The 24803-nt window shown below is 34.9% G+C and overlaps 1 protein-coding gene across 1 annotated transcript in view; it reads left to right on the forward strand.

Moving 5' to 3' along the window:
* The first annotated feature begins 2497 nt into the window (after positions 1 to 2497).
* LOC111517716 (uncharacterized) overlaps positions 2498 to 24803 on the forward strand; it is a 35607-nt gene continuing 13301 nt past the window's right edge. The window contains exons 1-7 of the mRNA XM_074183359.1: positions 2498 to 2534; positions 2593 to 2757; positions 8205 to 8309; positions 12944 to 13183; positions 16759 to 17065; positions 20339 to 20553; positions 22654 to 22790. Coding sequence (XP_074039460.1) covers positions 2517 to 2534; positions 2593 to 2757; positions 8205 to 8309; positions 12944 to 13183; positions 16759 to 17065; positions 20339 to 20553; positions 22654 to 22790 — 1187 coding nt within the window. The 5' untranslated portion in view covers positions 2498 to 2516. The remainder of the gene's footprint in view (positions 2535 to 2592; positions 2758 to 8204; positions 8310 to 12943; positions 13184 to 16758; positions 17066 to 20338; positions 20554 to 22653; positions 22791 to 24803) is intronic.

Genomic DNA, 24803 nt, shown 5'->3' on the forward strand with positions numbered 1-24803 from the left:
AACATTAGAACCTGTTTCAGATCCGGTAACACTATCCGTAGCAGCCTCACGAAAACCAGGCCCCCAAACGCGGACTGCGATTCCAAGAATTGCATTTACCGGATACCCTGTGAGTGCGGAAAATCCTATATTGGTGAAACTAAGAGGCCGTTGAATGTTCGCATTGCCGAGCACAAGAAGCACACACAGCGAGGAGAAACCAGCAAATCAGGAATAGCAGACCATATTTGGACCCATCAACACAACATCGAGTGGTCCCAAGCTGAGATCTTGCACAGAGAGGAACATTGGTTCAGAAGAAAATTCAAGGAAGCCGCATACATGTTGTCCAACAACGTATTCAGCCAGGCCAGCGTAGATATACGAAACATATGGAAACCCATCATCAAACGAAAAATGACCAACTCCCGCCAAAACGGTCATCTCTCACGGAATCAGTGAAGCGGAAAATGGAAAGTAGAGAAAGTGAAAGTATTTCAACGACCTATAAAATAGTCATCTCTCGGAGGAATCAGTCCAGTCATCACCCGAAGACGATTGTAGATACCAACAATCGAAACGTCGTGAACTAACGTGACTTGGAATCTCTACAATTTTTTATTTTTATTATTTTCTTTTTTCATTCCTTTAATTTTTATTTATTCAATTATTGTATTTTTACTTGTAGGTTATTTCACTATCATTTCATTTCAGGTTTATTGTTGCTTAATATAATTGTTATTTTCAACTATTCTTTTCTTTTTTTAATTATTCTCTTTTACTTGTTTCAGGGATTTCAAATCATTTTATATAGTAGACAATGGAAGTCCGAACTAGTGAAACTCATCACGAAACATTGTCAATCACCTTCAAACAATCTTAAAGTTGTTCGTGCTAATGAAAAGTTGAATGAAAAAAACTGAAGCCACGAAAATTAGCTGAACACGATAGTGACCAATCAGAATTTTTCATTAATGCGACAAATGCTTCCACACTGACTTTTTATATTATGATTGTTATAATTTTGGAAATGAAAAATTGAAAAATTGATATGAGAGATGACATACCAATCCTTTACTTTCCAATATCTTAACGATTTTGGAACTGCTTTTATGTAACTTACAGAATGTAACATCAAGAAAAAATACACCAGTTTTTAGTTGAAGGTGATTCGTTCAGATTGTGGAAGTTTTGATGTTTTTAGAGAGAACAAAATCCAGGCTGATATTATATTTAAAATAAATCACTTAATGTATATAGTGTTTCGTCTCAAATTTTATATATTAATATGTAAATAATTATTATGATAAATCGACATTTATGAAAGATTTTGACAAAACAATATACAGGGTGTAACTGAATAAGTGTAAAACATTCAAAGAGGTGATTCCTAATCGAAAAAAAGGTAGGATCTTTCATATAAAGAAACTTCATTGCAGCATCCCTTGTTAAGATACAGCCCCTTTAGGAGGGTACATAAAATTTCTATAACAATTTTTTTCACAAGCACTGAAAAAGTTACAATATTGAAATTAACCTGACGTTTTGTACTACCAAAAAGACACTTAGCCAGTAATTAATTTGGTTTACCCCATTGTTGTAAGGGGTGGAAAACGCAACCCCTAAAATTTATTTCCAATGTAAGTTGTATTATTATTTGTCTACTATTTAAAAATTTATTTCCGATAGCCTGTTTCATTCTAAACAAAAAATGTCTCTTGGGTTTTTTGCCCGAAATAAACCACTTCGCAGCAAAAAATTATTTCACGAACAACTACAGAGATACATCGTCATAAATGCGAACTTGATTTATTGTTATTTTGTAGTTAGTGAGTACCTGCATTAAACGATTGAAGAGTAATAAAAGAAACTAATTTATTAATAACAAAACACACAACATGTAGAAATCATAGTAAATGTTCAATATGTCCACCTTCAGACATTACGCATGCGTCTAGACGTCGGCGCATTGAGCCACGTATTCGCTCAAATATTCCTGGAGTTTCTCTGATTACCCCGCACGCATCGATGATGCGGTTCCTCAAGTTCCCTACATCGCGAACAAGAGTACGATAAACCAAATGCTGTAAATGGCCCCAAATAGGGAAATCAAGAGGATTGATATCCCGGGATCGAGCGGGCCAGTTATGAGGTCCTCCTCGACCTATCCACTGATTTGCATATGTTTCAGTTAAATGCTGACGTGCTACTTTAGTAAAATGCGTAGAATCGCAGGATCTAGAGAGTCGAAAGCTTCACTGTAGGTACCTAATCAAAAAACAGTAAACATAAGATTTGTCCTGAATCCGTAGCAAAAAATAAATTTTTAGTGATATTTGATAGTGTTGTTGCTATGCTGCTTCCTGAAGCAAGATTGTGTAATAGGAGTTATACCATCTGAATTTAAAGATGGTAGAAAAGAAACCTTAGCTGTTTTCCACCTTATATTTATTGGAATTTGAAAAATCATACATTGGCTATTTCAAATATGACACGTGAAAGGCTGGAACTTTTATCAGAATTGTATGCTGATTTGAATGAAAATCACATTTAAAGTAAAGAAATAGGTGATTTAACATACCACTGATAATAACGATTTCTCATTGTTTTCAGTACCAGCAGCTAAAACAAGCATTAATTATTTTGACTATGCCGTATATTGAGTTCATTGTATTTTTGGTCATACTATCATTCATTCCTTCCCACAATATTCCTGTGGATGGAAAGAAGAGTGTCAATCATAATGAAGCAGATAATACAATTTTGATGGCTCATGTGGTATGTGTCTACCAAAGATTTAATTGAATTTTGTGAATTTGGTATTATAGTTAAACAAATTATATTTTGGCTTGAGGTAAAATAGGCCAATTAAATACTAGACAAACAAAAAATAAGAGAAATAGATAAAACCTTGGACAAATATTACACGTTCTATAAGAATAAAATATTAATGTACAAATAGATAAAATCTTTGGCAATATGGATAGGTATGATTATGCTAGTTTGGGATAATTTTGACTAGGACTGATTTATTTCACTCTAACAGATTTTTTTTAAATTGTCTGTCTTTTTCGAGAATGTGTTTTTTTATTTGTTTTTTGAATATTAGTTTGGAATAAGAGTGTTTTATTTTGTGAGGTACAGTGATATATAATTTAGTTGCCATAAAAGAATATGTTCTTTGTGAAATTGACTTTTTAACAGTATTATAGGTTAGTTGGTCGCGATGTCGTGTGTTATAGTCGTGGTTTCGTGATGATGCTTTATTTTTACTGAAATGATACTTCAGGTTTGTACAATAGTAATATAATTGTCTCATATCCATAACTTCACACTCTTTATACAAGAGATCTGATGAGAAACGTGAGTTTTTAGACATGATCAACTTCATGAACCTGCTTTGTAATACCTCTAAGGAATTGAGGTGTGCACGCAGAGCTGATCCCCATGCTGTTATACCATATCTCAAATTGTTCTCCACTAGGGAACTATATAAATGTTTAAGTTCTTTGTGAGGTAAGTAATTTTTCAAGGAACGGAAGTTGTGAAGCATTGTTTGCAGTTTTTTATTATATATTTTAAATGAGAGTCCCACCTTAAGTTTCTATCTATGTAGATACTCAAGTATTTGATTGTTCGCTGACATCAAGAGTTTCAAATGGATATATTGGATATATTTGGTTGAATAATTTTTTCATCAAATGTAAATCTGTTTCTACGTTCTTTTTCCAAATCAAGTCAAGTGTCTGTCTCATAGAATATCGCAGTATCGTCTGCGTATCCAATTATCTTCCCAATGCTGTCAAAATTGAATAATTCGTTTAGATTTAAATTGAAAAGCACAGGACCCAGAACCGTTCCTTGCTGTACTACACATTCTATTTGTTTTTGTTTGCTAATTGTATCTGCAATTCGCACAACTTGCATTCTATTTCGAAGATAGCTTTCAAATAACGTTTGACAGTTCCCTCTGATACCATTATTATCTAAAGTTTGTAGGAGTAGTTGATGATTGACAGTATTGAAAGCCTTCGTTAGGTCTATAAGTAGACATAAAGAAGGCTTTTCTTTCTCCGAGGATTTATGTATCAATCCTGTCAGTCTTCGGTTGAGGTTCTTTCTTTGAAGCCAAATTGTCTATCTGAAATCAATACATATTTGGTTATAAATGAGTTTATTCCTTTCTTTAGCAATGTTTCGAATATTTTTGACTGGTGGGTGATAAGCGAGATTGGTTCATAGTTTGTGATTTCAGTTTTATCTCCTTTTTAATGGATAGGAGTCACTACTGCAGTTTTCACTGAGTCGGGCCACACACCAAGTGATATACATTTATTAATAATAAAAACTAGAGGATCTAGTATATAATTTGATATTAATTTTAGCAGTTCTGCTTTAATTTCGTCCTTTCCTACCCCCTTTTTGTTCTTAAGATCGTTGATTAAAGCATTTACTTCATTTTTATCAGTTGACCTTAACATAAGAAAGTGTGGTAAAATGATTAGATTAAAAACGAGGTTATTATTTTTGACTATTTCATTTGCCAATTTGTTTCCAATATCTACGTAATTATCATTGAATTCATTGGCTATGTCTCTGTTGTTTGTTTGAAAGTGATTGACAATGTTCCATGATGAATTTCACTAGTTCGGACTTCCATTATTTAATATATAAAATGATTTGAAATCTCTGAAACAATTAAAATAGAGGAATTAAGAATGAATAGCTGAAAATAACAATTGGAATAGCTGAAAATAACAAATTGCTATTCATTTTTAATTCTTTTTTTTTAATTGTTTCAGGGGTATCTTGTTTTTTGTATTCTATTTTGTTCTTATAGTAGTTTTGCTTGGTGGTTCTTATAAAAGTATAACTCAAATACTTCAATAAGTTCGAAGTTTCAGAAAAATTTATCAACTATAGGAAATTTGGGTAACAATTTAAAAATAATACCTAAAATATAAGGCCTAGTTGTTTCGTAAAAATGTTTTGATTGGAATAAAAATATATTCGTCGACCAGCCTATTCATACAAACAAGTTGAATTTTCTTTCTCTTTCTTTGTCTTTGACTGTGTTCCTAATTCATTATATACAGTGGAAAGTAAGACACTGAAATAGGGGAAGATCAGAGAGAGGAATGACAGGAACTAATATGGCATAATGTGAAAATAAAATATCGCCACATTTATTTTCCTCAAATACAAAAATAAAATATTCAAAAATGTATTTCAAGTTGTGACAAAGTTAGGTTAGGTAAGGTCGAAAGTGATAGGGCCTATTCGAACCTCCACCGCAACTTGCAAGGGTTTATTGTGGTTTACACCTATTTAAACTCGGCCATATAAACCCAGCTTCCTAACGAAGCCAATTAGTTTATATGGAGAGTGATCTTTCAGGTCAGATGGTAGAAGTGCGGTTCTACCAGACGCTGAAAACCTGATTTGGCCCGCAGCGGGGCAGGCACAAAGTATATGCTCTGCTGTTTCATCATGTTCCAAACATCTGCTTATGATGATTCAGAAGACAGTGACCTGTGAGGTTGGATCCTACCAATTTCTCCGCACACAATTCAATAGCATAGATTTCCCATTGAAATACAGTCGCATAGGTTCTTTGGCAGGTTGACATCTCTGTCTTGGGTCTGCAATTAAAAACACCAGCACCAGAGCCCGAAGGTGTTCTCGATCCAATAATTATTTGCTCAGTGTTACTATCTTCATTCGAGTTTGAAGGCCGTCGTAGTTTGGAACTGCATCCTAACATTTCCCCAGTTCGAGTGGCTGGTTTGTTTATTCATCTTGATAATTCACCGATGACTGGAGATTTCTAGTTCATAGGTTGTATTTATGTTGACTCAGGTAGTCCACCTCTCCTGTTGATGTCGTAACATTCCATTACGCTGTTGTCAGTTTATCATCTTCTAGTATGGGATTCCAAATATGGTTGAGCGATACCGTCTTCTTTTCTCTGTTGTAATTTTCCGTTATTATGGATTTCTATTACTTTCCGTACACCCCGAATGTGGTATTCATGATCGGGGGCAAGTAGTTTCACATCTTCAAACAGTATTGTGTGATCTCCTTCACTAAGCGCGTGTTTCGCTACTGCTGATTTGTCAATTTGACCTAATTTACAGTTTCTCCGATGTTCATTCTGTACACATGAATCTTTTGGTAGTACCGATATAAACTTTTCCACAGGTGCATGGTATACGATATATATGCTCCTACTATTTCCTTCTCCTGGAGGATTCTCTTCACTCGGGAAAAGTACTATACAAGGCCGTTCGTAAATAATAGTCACAGGCATAATGTCAGAGGTCATTCCAGTGTCAGCCAGCAGTCTAGTGTATTCTGCATTAGATTCATTTCTGCAATTGGCCATGTACACAAGTCTATATACAGTCCATCTAGCCTCTCACTCCAGAAAAATGTGAATAGGAGGTAGTTCTAGGAGGATATTCATGGCCGCTGACGGTGTGGTACTGATGGCACCACAGATAGCCAGACAAGCCTGTCTCTGTAAGCCAGTGAGCTTCACCTGAGCCGTTTTCTGTACAGCCTTTGGCCACCAGGCAATTGCCCCATAAGTGATTATTGGTCTGACAATTATCACATATATCCAACGGATATGTTTGGTACCTACACCCCAAGTTCTACCACAAATCCTTCGACATGTCCATAGAAATAGTCTGAATTTGTGTAAAACTTTTTGCAAATAACCTTTCCGGTGAATTTTTCATTAAGGACAATGCTGAGATGTTTCACCTCCGTTTCAAATGAATTGACCTCACCATTGAGGTAAAGTAGCGTTAGATTCTCCTCCTCGTGGAGGAGATTATCAGATTTTTGCTGGAGTTTTCAGACATCTGCTCCCTCTGACACTAACTGTGAACCACGTCCATCATACTTTGTGGGTTATTACACGCTACCCTTCCCGACGTGGACCTTAACAAGATGACAAGGTCATCTGCATAAGCTTGCAAATCTACTTCTCTTCTAATGAGGGCATCAATCAGACCATCCATCAGGGGATTGGGAAATTTTCTCTACAAAGTTGTTCATTGCTAAATCTGTAGATTTGCCGGTTTGATATGCATACTGGAGGTTATACAGGGGGGTGTGGGCCTTTCCGACCCACTTTAGGGATCTATACCACCCTTGTCAACCAATTTTGACAACTCAATTCTTTCAATCAGTGAGTTCGGTAATAGCTATATTCGACGTTGCCTCTGACGGTATTACTGTGGCAATTGGTCGATGAAAACTGTAGTATGTTCCAGAAATATTGGACATAAAATTATTATTCACTCTGATAGAACTTGAAATGAAAATTTGTGTTTTCTGATACTATTAGATTAATATTTTTTTCTTAATAATATTTTGTGGCCTCTGTGATAATTGTTGGGTACTGAAATATCTATAAAAAATATGTAATTGGAATACACATAGTACTAGTGTACTCAATATATTACTAAATTACAATATATTACTAAAGATTTTAAATTATCAATATCAATAATATATGTTCCAATATAAATTCCATCATCATTAAAAAATAATTAATTTTTTATGCTCTTGTCAGTCTTCATGAAATTTATTCTTCAAGCAAGTGTTTTAGTGCATTATTTTTCATAAGAATGAAATTTAAATTAATTGATAATTGATTTAGGAATATTACATGCTAAGAAAATAGAGTAAATTTCATTCTACCAAGAGAGTAGAATAAACATATACTGAACCTTGAGACAGACCAAACATACCGGGCTTAATGCACAGATAAGTGCACATTTTAATTATGAAACATAAAAATATAATTAACTTACAGATGAATTGATAGTATATGGTAGTGTGATTTTGTTTTTTTGCAGAATGATGCTCACTTTGACTTTCTAAATTAACTGTCATACATATTTTATTTTTAATTATTTTTTAAAATTATTTATAAAGTAAAACACAGGTGATATATACTGTAGCAAACACAACTATAGGTATCCGATCTCAGTGTGGCGAGAGAGATAGCGTACCGTCGAACTAGTGGAAGAAGAATTGCAGAGTCAGTTGCGTAAGACGACCCGTCGCCATGGCATGCGTCGCCACGCCAGCAATCGATTTTAAGTGCGGCTGTAGATGTTCCAGATCAGAAATGTGACAAAATATTGAAAACATTTGTGTGTTCGTATTGGTGGAATTTTCACTATTCACACTCTGTGATGTTTTTGTAGATTTTCCGGCATGGAAATAGAACTCCCGAAATGAATGAACGGTACCCTGAGGACCCATTCTTGAATAATACTTATTTTCCTATTGGAATTGGACAACTCACGAATGTAAGTACTTTTAGCTTCTGTACTGGTCAATTACTATTCCGATACGCGTCTGGTTTCAGAAAAATTTACTCTGTCTTGTAAATGACTTGGTTTTTGAAACGCACGTCAAGAAGAGTGGTTCGTTCTGGTGTGTCTGTGAAGGGTTTCTATTGAATTCACTTCACGTCTGAAGTTCAGATTATAACATTCAATGTTGAAGTGTGCTGTGACAAATTGTATAATTGTATAAATAATTTTAATGGGGTTTTATTACTTAGCGGAGTCAGTATAAAAGTTTGTAAAGAGAGCTCATAGTAGATAGTAGATAGTAGATACTTTTCTAATAGGTTTCATAAGTTGGATGAATCTAAGGCAATGCATTTGATCTGTAAATATTATACAGAGGATTTATGCCAACAACAGAAAAGAGTAAATATCTGTAACTCGCGATACAGATGAATCGGGTACAACCTAAAATTATGAGTGCCCCTAGTGAATATTCTGGATCGAACGCAACCCCAACATGTGGGCGTATCTTTTTCTGCAAGATATATAAAACCGAATTAGCCAATGTGTCGATTAAGATGTAGCACTACTTCGAAAACAAGTATTACCTTTTTGATTTAAAGTGGGGCAACAAAGATTAAACGGAAATGTTAGCCCTCAAAGAAAAATATCTCAGACTGTCGATATACGGTCTGGCAAATACAGTGGATTTTTGAAGGTGATTGACAATGTTTCATGATGAATTTCACTAGTTCGGACTTCCATTGTCTAATATATAAAATGATTTGAAATCCCTGAAACAACTAAAAAAGAAGAATAAAAAATGAATAGCTGAAAATAACAATTATATTAAGCAAAAATAACCTGAAATGAAATAATAATGAAATAAAATACGAGTAAAAATAGAACGATTAATTTCTATTCATTTTTAATTCTTCTTTTTTAGTTATTTCAAGGATTTCAAAGCATTTTTTATATTAGACAATGGAAGTCCGAACTAGTGAAATTCAAATACAATGGAAGTATATATTGGAACAGAAATCAAATTCGTCTCTGAATATTTGCCAGAAATTGACGCCAGGTCATTAACAACTGAAACAGTGTTTGAAATATGCCTTTCTAAATATTGGAAATGGAATAGTTCAATGATGATTATTGTCTAAAAGAAAACAAAAGGAGAATATGAGAAAGTAGGTGTCTGAATAATACAAAACTGCTAAAATAAACAGAATAAGATCTTGAGTGTATTGTGAACAACATCCGTACATCGGCGAAACGTAAGATCTGCCGAAAACATTGCTGCTGTCTGTGAAAGGGTGCGGGAGATTTCGCGTCGCTCAGAAGAACTCGGCCCTTCGCAAACCACAACTTATCGAATTTTGCGTCGTGACTTGGGTCTGCAACCGTACAAAATTTAACTGACTCAGGAACTGAAGGTAAACGACCATAGACAATCACGTTTTTTCGCTGAATAGGCACTGGAGCAATTGGCAACTGACCCTTATTTTCATCGAAAATCAGCTTCAGCAATGAGGCCCATTTCTGGATGAATAGGTACGTGAACAAATAAAATTTTCGAATTTGGAACGATACCAATCCAAATGAGATCCAAGAGCATTCAATGCATCCCGAAATAGCCATATTTTGGTGTGGATTGTGGGATGGCGGCGTCACCGGTTTATATTTCTTTGAGATCGACGTTGGCCAGACCATCACTATCAATGGCGAGCACTTCAGGTTAATGATTACCAACTTTTTTTGGCCTGAATTGGATGACACCATCGACATGTAGTATCAACAGGACAGTGAGTGTACGTGCCATACAGGACATGGTCATCTCACGTGGAGGTGATGTGAATTGGCCACCGAGATCATTCGATTTGACCCTGTTACACTTTTTCTTGCGGGGTTTTCTTAAGTTGCAGGTGTATACAAATAAGCCACAAACCACAGCGGTCCACAAAGTCAGCATAACCCGTGCTGTCGGTAAAATTCACCGTGATTTATGTGCCAGAGTCATAGAAAATTAGGCGTTTCGGATGCGCTTCACTCAGAGACGCTGTGGCGGTTATTTGAACGATGTAATATTTCACACGTAAGAGAGAGAGGGAGAGAGAGAATATACTTTATTGTCATAAGATTGATCTTGTGGACAAAGTTTCACTTAATCTATAATGCAATTATATGTAATAACAAAGTGCATTTATTTTCACTCATACATAAAATCAATTTGTATATATATATATATATATATATATATATATATATATATATATATATATATATATATATATATATATATATATATATATATATATATATATATAATGATATATAATGATAAATTTAAAAAAAAATAATTTTTAAATTTTTCATTATAAAATTCTTGTACATTATAATATGGTCTGTCACTTAAAAAACCTTTCACAGCTTTCCTGAAGCATTGTAAAAATTGTATTTCTGTTATATTGTTTGGCAAATGGTTGAGCATTTTGCAACCATTATAGATAATGGAATCGCTTATGAGTGATGTACTAGGTTTGGCAACTTAATGTTGTTGGATTGCCGTGTCACATAATGGGTTGGTGAAGATCGAAATGTGTTCCAATATTTTTCAATTAAACAAACTGTTTCCATTATAAAGATAGAATTTACTGTTAGAATTCCATGAGTGTTGAAGAGTAATCTACAAGAGTCTGTACGTTTTGATTTGCACATATATCTCATGGCTCTTTTTGCAAAACTAAAATATTTTGAAGTAGATAACCACTACATACTCCCCAAAATGGAATTCCATATCTCAAGTGAGATTCCACCAAAGAAAAATAAACAGTCCTAGCTGCTGTTAAACCAAGTTCATTTGCGACTACTCTGACTGTCCAAACAGTCAGAGTAGTGTAACAAAATGTCCAGAGGACATTTTGTTACACAAAGCATTAAGACTAAATTTGTTGCCTTCACACCAACGGTCATTAGTTAACCATATAATTTGTCTCTGAAACTACACTTTATAACCCGTCACAAAAACGTCTGTGGGTGTTCTACTATTGGAAAAGTGGCATCGATGAAATATTTAGGGGTGGTCCTAGATCAACACATATGTAAACACATGTAAAGAAACGCCTCAGAACACTTATGCACAGTTTTCATTCTCTAAGAAACACTTCTTTCCAGATAAAACCTCATGATGCTCTACAACTCTCTAACCGAATCATTTCTGTCTTACTACGACACAATATGGGGAGGAGTCTTCAACAACACACTGAACATTATCCAAACAACACAAAACACTCAATTAAAAATTATCCTGAAAAAAAAATAAACATTTTTCCACTCGCCAATGTTTGAAGAGAATATTCATAAATCAATAGAAAGTCAACCAGAGAAATACTAGGATGAACAGGTCTACCACAAACAAGAAGGTTGATATCCAAGTCTTTAAAAAAACATTAACACAAAGAACATTCTTTTTTTAGGTCCCAAATTTTTCAACTCCTTACTAATTGACCTTTTTTCGTTGACTTTGACTAATTGACGTTTTTCCCCATGGGTTCACCAATAATTGACTACACTGAATAATCAAACTAGAGTTTGAAGGTGATTGACAATGTTTCATGATGAATTTCACTAGTTCAGACTTCCATTGTCTACTATATAAAATGATTTGAAATCCCTGAAACAACTAAAAAAGAATAATTAAAAATGAATAGCTGAAAAATAACAATTATATTAAGCAAAATAAACCTGAAATGAAATAATAGTGAAATAAACTACAAGTGAAACAATTGAATAAATGAAAATAAAGAAATGAAAAAAGAAAATGATAAAAAAGTGTAGAGATTCCAAGTCACATTAGTTCACGACGTTTCGATTGTTAGTATCTACAATCGTCTTCGGGTGATGACTGGACTGATTCCTCCGAGAGATGACTATTTATAGGTCATTCGAGTACTTTCACTTATCCCCGCTTTCCATTTTCCGCTTCACTGGGACCGTTTGGCGGGAGTTGGCCATTTTTCGCTTGATGATGGGTTTCCATATGTTGCGTATTGCTACGCTGGCCTGGCTGAATACGTTGGGATTTCAAATCATTTTATATAGTAGACAATGGAAGTCCGAACTAGTGAAAATCAAACTTAACTTTATTCAACAAACACTTCAACTAAAAATTTCAACTATTATTTTAATGTATTGGCCTTCCTAGATCACTTCGCGTACCGCACTTTACGTCCACTCCACTGTGTACTTGACTGTCCAAATACGCTTGCAGCCAGCATTTAAATATCGCAATGGAACATCGTAGAATTTTCGCCGAAGTTCCATCGACATCGGTAGCATGTTTCTTGCTGCTTCTCGAGCGGCAGGTAACATTGGGCATTCCCACGCTCTCAGCTACGTCACGTTTGATTTATGGCTACCAGTGGCGGCCAGCGTTAATTCCTTTCGGGTATGATTTACAACAATATTGAAACTTAAAAATATTTTATGAATTATTCCAAGAAATTTTATGATATACTGAATACAAAAGCAACCTTAAAAAATACCAAGTGTGTATTTTGCTTACTCACCATGTCAAACAATGATTGATTGAAAATTGATACTGCATCAAAATAATGTTTTATCACAATACATTCATTGATATTTTTCAGGAAGGTAAAGTGAAAGAGTTCAACATAGGCAAGTTATTACGAGCGAGATATGATAAACTACTGGGGAAATATTACTATCCTGACCTTGTTGACGCTACAAGTACGGATTACAACCGAACCAAGGCCTCTTTGCAACTGGTATTAGCTAGCCTCTTTCAACCAAATGAAGGTCAAATATGGAATTCAAACTTCAACTGGCAGCCAGTACCGTACAATTATCGTCCAATCGATAAAGATGAGGTATGAAGACTAACAACTATCTGGTTATATTGTTGATATCAATATTTGATGTCCGCATGATATTCACAAAACCTCAACGCGTATTTTACCATAGAATAGTGTCTAATACTTGATGATAATATTTGGCTGAGTACGTTCATTATGGAATTCTAAGATGATTCCATCATAAATCTCTAAAAAATATTTTTACATTTCAATTATTTCCGTGCGCAGTTATTGATTACCCACGGATTTTCAGGGAAACTTTCTTCGGAAATTCCCCATATTTTTTGTGTAGACAGGGAGAAACAAAAGCAAAAACCTTTTTTCAGTTTTTGCTCACAGACGTACTTGGAAATCAATATTTCACAATTTTTGTTCTAGTTGGTTTCTACCTTACCACCTTGTTAGTACATCTTTTTGAAGCTCCTGACGAATGCTTCACAACCCTAAAATATATGGTCAATACCTTCAACTACTACAAAATGGCGGAACTTTGATTAATTGCCTGAATACATTGAAATTTAACTACAGTTCAGTTCAGAAGATGCTCGAAATGGTTGCCTTGAATTTCTTGACATATGAACAGCCTATCCGATTTTTCACGCCGAACATTTGTTACGGGTTCGACTACCCATTTTACACGGTTTCCAGGAATTCAACTACTGATTGGTTGCCGACTAACTCAGAGAGTGGGCGTGAGTCATAATTTGTGAAAGAAAAAAAATGAGCGCCACGTGATTTTAACCAATCAGTAGTTCATGTAAAATACCAAACTCACAAAATAAATCAGGAAACAGTAGATTTGTATGAGCGAGAATACCATACGAACCAAATTCAAATAGGCGGTGTGCCTTTATCAAGCTTCCAGATTTGGTTACTACAAAATTTATGAAATGAACAAAATAAAATGGTTCAGAGACAATTTATTTCGACACAGTAAAAAAGAATTAGTAACGTCAATGTCCCGGTAAGTTATTGTTTGTGACACTTATGACGATATTTTTGATATCAAACTTTGTAACACTTAGTTTTTATACCTCCGTATAAATCTATATTTCGACTAACATACTTTTCCAAATAGATCGTAATTTTCAACAAACAACATAATGGAACTTCATGACTTCAGTAAACTCACCTGTAAATTAAAAAAAACACTATAAATAAATATCAGTCGTTGTTTTTTTCTTCAAACAGGGTAATGCCCAGTTGGATTTCGCTTGAACGATTACTTGTGAAAGCAATAAGAGAATCAAAATGTACTGGACCTGACTATCGATGTTGGAAACGATACAAACATATCTTATGCCACCTATTCCAGGATAAGTCCCAGGATACACAGGTATCCAGAACCGTCTTAACAGCCCAACTTATTTGTATTGGTAATCACACCTTTTCTTTGTGGTATATATAAAACGCCCTGAACGTAACAGAAAAAAAAAATTAGAAAATGTTTAACCGGGAAATTGCGGTTGTATTTATTCACTTGAGATATTGTGCAGGAACGTGTGATTCCTAACACACCTAACATGTGTTAGGAATCACACGTTAAAAGGTAAGACCTCGTTAGTCCTTAGCTCGCACAAGTTTCTCAACTTCTGAGAGTTATCGTTCGTATGGGGGCGACAGCTGATTAACGGGAAATACAGATTTTAAACAGATTTTTTTATAACAATTCTTTAAACGAATAGAGCTAAAAATTATGAAAAATCATTTTTATGTAACTTTAAATATTTTCATTGCTTTAATTGAATTTTTCACTTTTCAACGTCTTTGATGAACAAAGTGGAAAATCAAAATTTTTCAATTTTTCAAACGGAATTCTATTTTGAAGGCTTTCAAGAAAAGTTCCAAAAAGTGAAAAAAATTTGAGGTTTTTAGTTCAAAAAGTATCAGTGTTTTTATCTAGATTTGAAACTTGTAAAAATTGTCGTTCGTATGGGGGCGGCAGCTGATTAACGGAAAAACAGATTTTGTTAAACAGATTTTTATGTTAAAGAACTTTCGCGTGATCAATCGAGCACAAGTGCTGTTCACAGTTTTCCCAAATCCAAAAAAACAAATCTTGAAATACGTTCTCGCATTCATAACCAAATGCATATGTCTATGACAAGCTAGATATCCCAATAGGAAAATAAACAAAATCGCATTCTCACGAAACAGAAAACCAGCACTAATCTACGTAGGTACATCAATCGAAATCTTTACAATCGCTCGCCAATTCCTCACTTCAAAAAGCCTGTTTAGAAAAACTATTTGAAAAACAATTCATATAAAATTAGGGTGATAAGCTGTTTAAGCGAATGGAATATTTTAAATCGACAATGGCCGATAAAGCGCCCGTTAGATATATGACCCATTCTGCAATGATTTCAAAGAGAAGTTGGTTGTCTATAAATTTGAATCAGTTGATACATAATCAGTCAGCCTTTATATTCGAAATACAGGGTGATTATGCTACGAAAATGAAAAAGCTCGTTGCGAGTTGTTGACCCGTAACACATTTTCGAACACAGTAACGTCAATATCTCTACAAATATTCATTATTCTCTGCCGTATATCCAATTTCGAAGCAGATTCAGTTTTGTACACGTTTTGCTTCAAATAGCCCCATAAAAATGTCCAAAGGTATCAAATCTGGCGAGCGGGCTGGCCATTCTGTAGGACCTCGACGACCAATCCAACGACCGGGAAAAGTAGTATCCAAACAGTTTTTTAGGTGCTTGTCTGGAGTAATGCGGGGGTGCTCCATCTTGTTGGAATACAACATCCATATCGAATTCATTAGGAATCGCTTCGACGATGAGCGGGGCAACATTAGTTTCCAGCATATTCAAATACAGTTCCCTGTTGAATTTTGATCAATAAATAGAGTTCCTACAATATGGTTTTCCAATATTCCTGCCCAAACGTTAATTTTTTCTGGATATTGGGTATGTGTTTCCCGGAAAACGTGATTTTTATTGTCGTACTGACATTTCTTGACGTTTTTATAATGAAAAAATTGCTTAACAAACCTTGTTGGAATTGCCATATGGCACATAGAAAGGACTATTTCTAGAAATACCGATATTAATGTGTCTGTCTTCAGGAAATGATTTAATGTTTCGCCATTTTGTAGTAGGTGAATATATTGACTTCATATTATAGGATTTTGAAGTATTCGTCAGGAGCTTCAAAATGATATGTCACAAGACCCCTTTCCCATTTAATTTTTTTTTACAGATGGCGCCCAGTCGCCATCTTGAAAGTTTAATTTATCAATTTCACTTTGAAATGAAGTATTCATGCATCAATTTCATTATCGCAAATTTTAATTTTTTAAGTTGACCCGTTCAGACAAAAAAGGTGGGGACATTAGAGTAATTCACTATATTTTCATTGAGTATCTCAAGTATCGTTATTTTCCCTCGCTAATAGTGAATTATGCTGTTATCATCGAATGTTACTTCTCTCAGCTGGAGCCTTAGATAATAATATCAATATAATATTCATCTGAAATCTCAGTACACAGAATGATACAAAATGACAATTATATTATTCTCATTGTTTTGGAAGTCTACGTATCATTATATAACTTACTTTATCGCTTTTAGGTATTATATGGAAACAAGTGTCCTAATTATGAAAAATTATACAAACAACATGTGAATAGTCCTAAGCTACAAGCAAAATTCGCCAAATATAAAACCGATTTCAATTACATATCACACAATTCGGGACTAAACGTAACCTCATTTCAACAAGTATATGATTTATACTTCGGTCTATCTACAGAAGAGGAAATAGGATTGAAACTTCCCCAATGGACAAAGAAAGTCTGGCCCAAGACGATTACTAACCTAGCTATTCAGGAGTATTATGTACAAACTGGAACAACAAAACTCTTGCAAATAAGCGAAGGTAGGTATGAGGAGTTGATTTATTCAATTAAAGTAGTTTTATTCGAAGGTAATAGAAATGACTTCTCATTGCAGGAGTTTTCTGAATTCAGATACATATTTGGGCAACACATTCATATTCATATAAATTCAGGCTGATAGGATAATATATTGGAATTGAATAATAATTCAGATACAAAATGAATTCGATTATGAGACATTCATAAAATTGCCAAATGAATATTTTAAACCAATAACTAGATATCATTAATAATTAGAGCATTAGAGCTCGGATCTGCAGTAGCTAGAATTCTCTTTTTGAATCCCATCTCCGTTATGGTGTTCCCTTTTGGGGTATGTGTTCTACCACATGCCTTCAATCATTTTTACTGATACAAAATGGTGCAATACGATGTATATGTGAAGCCAAGCCTAAGGACTTTTTTCGGCGTCTCTTAAAAAAGAGAAACTTGTTTAACAACTCGCACGCCCAAGTTGTTAAACAAGTGTATAGGTTAGGTTAGGTTAGGTTCAAAGTGAGTGTTGCTCTGCTCTTAATATTTCTTTTTCCCGCGGAATCCAGTCTTCTCGACTCGGGAACAGTACTTTATAAGGCAGTTCATAGTTAAAAGTTGGAGGCATATAGTTAGAGGTCATTTCCAGTATGCTGTGACTTTTAGTATCAACCAACAGTCTGTTGCATTCTGCATTAAATTGATTTGTGCAATTGGCAATGAGCACAAGTCTATATGCGGTCTATCTAGCCTCTCTCTCCAATGTATTAAACCTGACGAAGATTCAGCTTCGAATTACTGCTGAATTCTTCGACCCTAATTGAAGGTTCCATTATTTTCAAAGGTCACAAAATGTTCAATCACCTTCTTCAAGCTATAATAATCATAAATGGTCTTAGCGCTCTTAGCAGAGAGTTGAAAGACTTGCTTTCTGTGAAGCCTTATAGCTTAGCAGAATTCTACGATTTTAATTGAGTATCACTAATTGTAATATCTACGTTATTTTATTGATTTGATTTGTTTTGATCAAATTCAATTTATATTGATTTATTTCTTTTTATTGACCATGTTCTTATATCCTGAACATTTTTATTGGGTTATTGTCATTTACAGGTCTCTTTTCAGTTCATGTTATCACTTACCTTTTGTGATTTCACTTTTGTCATTTCATTTATATTATTCATATTTCTCACAAGGCGTTATCAATAAGAATTTATGATTCGGACAGTGGAATATATTTTGAATTTGAATTAGAAACGACTACTGTATGAATACAATATATTTCAATAGTATTCTGGACTCAACTAACCTAAGCATTTCCATAAATTGATACATGTAGTATAAGTTTGAAAATGTCCTTATAGGACAAAATTGCAGTAACGTTAGTTACAAATAAAAGTGGTGAAAACATAGATAGTTTCAATCCTCTTTTCTTCATTAATCATTTCCATTTCTCCAGTCACTTGCTATCGGTCTCAGTATCTGTACCTAGACACAGCCGTACCTACACCAGTTAAATTATTGAAACCAATAATAATGTAGTCAATCCAATCAGTAGGAAATGAACCACGCCCTCCACTGCTAGATTAAAACTGGAAGCACATTCCAATAATGTAGTATCTATTTACTATGAAGATAACAAAAGTTCTTCGTCAGTTGTTCCATGGCCTTCGATGATGTCTATTACAGACCACGGCCATGAGGTAGAGTATATATTTATTCACTGAGATAACATCTGTTAACGTAAGTAAGTACATAGATTAAGATGTTATCGAATGTGGATGATCTAATAATTTGAATAAAAAATATTACATTTCGTGGATACACCACGGTAAACCGCGGACACATGTTTCTGGTTACTGGCCTCGTCAGCGCGATGCAGCCAAGTGCAAAGATGAGTAACACCTGGTTACCGAGAAGAGGAAACAACACATTTGAACGAAGTCGCCAAGAGGAGCCTACTGCATATCTGTCGTTTCATAGGATACAAACTAACGTGTCCACGTAGGCAGCTAGAGCTACCTGCGTGACATCTAGGTCCAGGACATAAATGCAGATATAGATGTTCTGTAGAGTAGGGAGGGTGAGTGTAAGCCCACGCACTCAGGCCACATGTGACCCATTGTACATCCTCCCGAGGAGTTGTTCTCCTAGGTCATCGTCCATCCTGTCCTTTCCAGGAAGGTGGACAGGTCGCTGGGAGACATCTCCTTTATATCGGCAGGTGTAGGCCAAGACTCGCCGAACACACACTCTCTTATTGACGATAACTCCGGGCACTCGCACAGGACATGCCTGACAGTCTCATCTTCCTGTTCACACATCCTGCATAGAGGTGTGTCCACTAGCCCCATATTATGTAGGTGTTTCCTTAGCTGACAGTGGCCAGTCAGAAATCCTACTGTAAGGCATAGATTTTTCCTGGTCATCGCCAGATATTTCTTCGGCGCCAGCTTCCCAGGGTCGCCCAAGGTGATCCTGGCAAGGTTACGTCCTTTGATTTCATCCCATCTCTTTAAAGATTGAGCATGGGTGTAACATTTGACTAGTTCCGCAATTGTCGAAGTCATCAGGCCGTGGGTGCCACTGGGTCCTAAAATTCTTTAGTCCAGCCGCTTCCTTGGCTAAAGAGTCGGCAATGCGATTACCTTTACTCCTGTCGTGCCCTTTAACCCACCTCAGGATAATGGTATTATTTACCGAGGCTTTGGCTAAATCTTGGTGGCACTCTAGTGCTAGCCCTGAAGTAACACGCTGTCTGTTCAAGGCTAATAGTGCTTGTCTGCTATCAGTGCAGATTGTTATGTTTTTGCCAGAAATTCTTTTCTTGGTTATTTCTTTTGTGGCGATTGAGATACCAGCCAGTTCTGTTTGGACCACGCTGGTATTTCTTCCCATTCCCCACTTAATCCTTAGGCTTAGTGATCTGGAGTACACTCCACATCCTGAGCCTTCTTTGGTTTTTGAGCCATCTGCATAAATCCGTATTGCATTTGTAGCATCTGACTCTGTGAAGATATTATCGATTGTGCATGATCTGAACCAGAAAAAGTAGGACTAAACACCTCAAAAATGGGGGACACCATCACGGTGTAGCCAGGTGCAAAGATGGGCAACACCTGGTTGCTGAGAATGCAGGTTCTTCTAACTGAAATCAAAGATGTGCGGTATGTTTCTGTTAGTGACTCCGTTCATATGTGTTGTTTTCTGTTCTCAGCAAACACATTGACAATCTTTGCATTTGGCTACACCATGCGTTGCCATTTCTTTATTATTTTCAGGATTTCTTCTGAGGAAAATCATTGACGATACAACAAGGAAAATTGATAATATCAACCTGGAGCATGGGAGGAAGATGTATCTATATTCCGCCCACGAAAACAACGTTGCCGACATGCTGATTCTTTTAAATGTATTTGATCCACCTCACATACCAAATTATGGTGCTTTTCTGATATTTGAAGTTCATCATATTAATAAAACATACGGATTCAAGGTAATCAAGTCAAGTTGTAAACGGTGTCACTTTTGCGGTGGCGGAGGCGCAGGTGTAAATTTTAACCTCCGCTTACTGTGACCGTAAAATTAGTCAGTAAATTGTCGTATTCATGAATGTTACCTATAAGTGAAATAAGTTATTGTGTATTTTTATATAATCAGCTTTTCTTCAAATAACTAACTTTTGGAAGAATGATTCCTCCGTTCCCTAAACCTAGGAAATTATAGGTGGAAAATGGATCGATTGAAATGTATAATATTACTTTCGAATCTTCTGAAGATTTCAGGATTTTAAGAAAGCTAAGTTTGTGAAAAAATCATCCGTTTCATTTATAAACAAATACACAAAAATACCAAAAGTTACTGATCAATTAGACAAAACTCCGTTAAAAAACATGCGGAGGTTTGTTTCGTACGGAAGCGAGGTTCCGTTACAACCCTGTTTGAGGTCTCCGAAATCTCTAGAAAATTCTACCTGAAAAACATTTTCATTCATATTCATTAACAATGAACTTCTGAAACCGTGATTATTTATTGGCAATATCATCAAATTGAAATCATTTTGCCAAATTTCCAAAATGTCACTTAGTCTTTAGCTAGGATGATCAAAAGACGTATTAAAATAGCATAGAAAAGTGTACGTGTCTTCCATCTAATTAATGATTACAAATTGACAAATATAGTTATTAGAGTAAATCGTGACCATAATCTAAAGCCAGCAAAATAATAATAATAATAATAATAAATAATAAAAGTCGGAAACTGAGGGCTTCATCATGGCTTGCCAGGATGGTGTCTTCAACACCTTAGTCTACCGCAGTCGCGTGATGGATATAGACGTTCCCAACACAAGGTGCAGGGCCTGCCGCGAGGCGCCCGAGACCCTAATGCACTTGCTATCAGCAAGTGCATTAGGCAGAAATCTCAGCCGCACAGATGCAGAAGGCTGTCATTCTTGGCTCACTGCGCTTGCTCAGGGCACATGATTCTCGGACCCAATGATCACTTACCCCACGGTGTGGGGAGTGGTAATTGGTTGATAATGCTGGTGCGCCCTCCCGAATGTATCGTGGCTTCGGAGGATATGGCCTGACCAACGCACACTACGGTGAAAAAAGAAATAATATCGTCTTTATTATCTTCTAATACATTCAAAGCAAATTAATCAGGTACGGTTATTATATGAAGATAGAAGGCGAAGTTCAATTTACATGATGACAAGTTATCATTCAATTGCTCTTTCTTGCATAAATTAGTACTTTGTACTCGATGCAATATGATATTAGCATATTGCATTTGACAAGTTGACTAAACCCCTATCTAATTTTTTTCAAACGTAGTAAGATTCTATAGCAAAGTTATGAATTTACCCTTCATGTTTGATTGATTTTGACGTTTTATGATTTCAGGAAAGTGGATATCAATAAATGATTTATTATTCTTGAACTCCATTTAGCTCAACTTCTCCAACAACTTCTTTCACATAAAAACATGAATGTAATCAAATCGTACCTTCTTTTTGAGGTATTTGATAAGTTGAGGTATATTTTTTTTTCATTCATTCAAATAAATTTTCTTGTCTTGAAAGTAATTTTGGTGATTTTTGTTGTCACTTTTTCTTGCCTAATGTCTTATATTATGCTTCCTGCAATAATAAGTCACAATAATAATACTAACAAAACGTTTGTTCTTTCTAAACCTTTATCAAAACATAACCAAAAAATTCAGGATAATAACATAATCACAATCATTGTTATTAACTGTATTCAAAGAGTCAATGTCTGAATTTTACGTCGATTTCAAAGTAGTTGAAATAATATAGGGTACTTCCAATCAAAACCTAACAGGGTAAAAAAAATTCAACAAAAATTTCCAGAAATTCCAAGATGATTTTCGCGTGAAGAATCCTAGAATAAATTCTAAGCGATAAACCAGGTTATTGCTATTTTGTCACATTTGAATGCCAATTTTTTCATGTTTCATTGATTTCTGCCGAGTAATTTATATTGATTTTGCCAAAGGAGTGTGTTTGCATGAAAATTATTCAATTATTCAAACATTGCACATCCAAAAACTATTGATGCTTCTAATTTTTCAGTTGTATTACCAAAACTACGTCAGTGAGAATATTCAACTACTCAAATTGCCTGCATGTGGCGAATTCTGTCCTATGGATAAATTTATTTCCCTGGTTCAAGAATATCTACCGACAGATGATTCCTGTGGTTACATCTAGCAGAAAAGAGTTCAAAAACGAAACTGTAGAAGAACTGGCGTATTTCTTTCACTGCATATATTCGCTATTAAAAGTGCTTGAGAATGTTAATAATGAAATACGAAATAAACAAAATAGAAATTGAAAAAGAAATATTTTTGGAGGGATTAATTTTTAGAGATGAACTTTTAGACTCTCTACTTCTCCATCATTATACAAACAAATATAGGAAACATGTTGTATTAAAAAAACTACAAAACTTACAGAGGTTTTTGACTAGATTATTTATGGATCTCTTTGAGAAGCCTGAGTATGTGAAAAACATCTCATTTTTAACAATTCGACACTCAAGTCTTCATTGTTGAAGGTAAAGAAGTAGTATATGGTTTTATTCAAAGAATGGTGATAGTTTTTCCCGAAGATTATTCATTGGGTTTCTGGAATGACACAAGGGTATTCACGAGATATGATCAGCTCTGGATATTGGATGTTAGTAACGAACTTCTCACAGTTGTCATCGGGAAGCGTTTTTGCAAAACTACGATTTGTCACATTGAACGAACGCATGAATTTCAAACTCAAGTAGGATGAATTTCATATTCAAGTAGGAAATTCATCAAGAGGTTAGGGTGATTGATGTCATTTGTTACTGATTGGTTAGAATCAGGTATAAATTCACCTGAAGTGATCATCTTCCTCTTGAAGATGATCACTTGGTGCTCAACGCACATGTCGAAGTGTTAAAATAACGGTTTGGTGTTGGAAAAATCTTAAGTAGGTAATGTACATTTACTGAATACCATTTTTGTTTGAGAAAGCTATGGGAATACCGAAATGAATCACATATTACAAGCAGTAATATATTGTAGATATTTAATTCCTAGTACTCTCATTATTATTATTTTTATCTCGAAAATGTCTTACGGGTCAGACTCTCTTTAACAACAACAACCGCCCACACCGTGATGTAAACGATTCCTGGATTCGAGACCTGGGATAATACATTCCATCATACGCTCCAGAGTGGGTTTCAATATATTTATTTCATTTTTCGTCGATTTTTCGGACCACGATGGTCTGAGTCGATGAGAAAAGCTCCGTGACGAATACCTATTAGCTTGTCTTTGACCAAGGGTGGGGGCAAGCCACTGAATCTGGATTTTCTGAATAAATTATCAATGAACAATGTTAATGAAAAAAAAAATCAAATTATTGAGAATATTTCATTTGATATCGCTATTTGATCACGTCACAATTATTTTTCTAAACATCAATATTTATATCAAGGACGCATCAACTCATTAGTAGATATCTCAATTGTTTAATAATAATCAGTTTCTAAATAAATTCAAACTCACTTGATTCACAATCATCGGTTAGATGGAACTCTTTACTGTGCATTTTTTCAATCAGAAAAATTCAAATAGAATTTCTTAGGAAAAAAAATGTGACAATCAAATCTGTTACAATAATGTCATGCCAGTTCACAAAACCATAACACATGTTTTACTATTCAAGAGCTTTTTAATAACACTAGCGACACATTTCAGACATCGCATGGCTAGTAGAGTATATAGGTACATACAGTTTTTTTTTTTCGTGATATTTGTATCAGCATGTAACTAATAATATTAATCTTTGATGAATTCACTCGAATAAAAGTACCTGTGCTAATAACTATCAATTTTAATATCAAAATAGGTTACGTACCTATCTACCTAAAAACAACAGGAAAAAATGCAACCCCAAACTCCATAGTGATTCACTATATGAATCAAAATCAACGCAATTGCAACATTTCTTCTTCACACGTGTTGCATCGGTTTGGGAGGCGACTTACATTATTTATTTTATGGTACTTTTAATGTTGCCATATCTCCTAAGGTAATAATTTAAAATATGTGATGTTAAGGACAATTGTAATACACTATACATACTAATGTATAAAAATTTGATGAATTTCATTAGTTCAGACTTCCATTGTCTGATCTGATGAATTGAAATGATTATTTCGAATCTGAAGAAAAAATTTA

The sequence above is a fragment of the Leptinotarsa decemlineata genome, unplaced genomic scaffold (genome assembly GCF_025532065.1).
Source record: "Leptinotarsa decemlineata unplaced genomic scaffold, Ldec_3_MD MMD2_tig00026336_RagTag_RagTag, whole genome shotgun sequence".
In the NCBI taxonomy this organism is placed as follows: domain Eukaryota; kingdom Metazoa; phylum Arthropoda; class Insecta; order Coleoptera; family Chrysomelidae; genus Leptinotarsa; species Leptinotarsa decemlineata.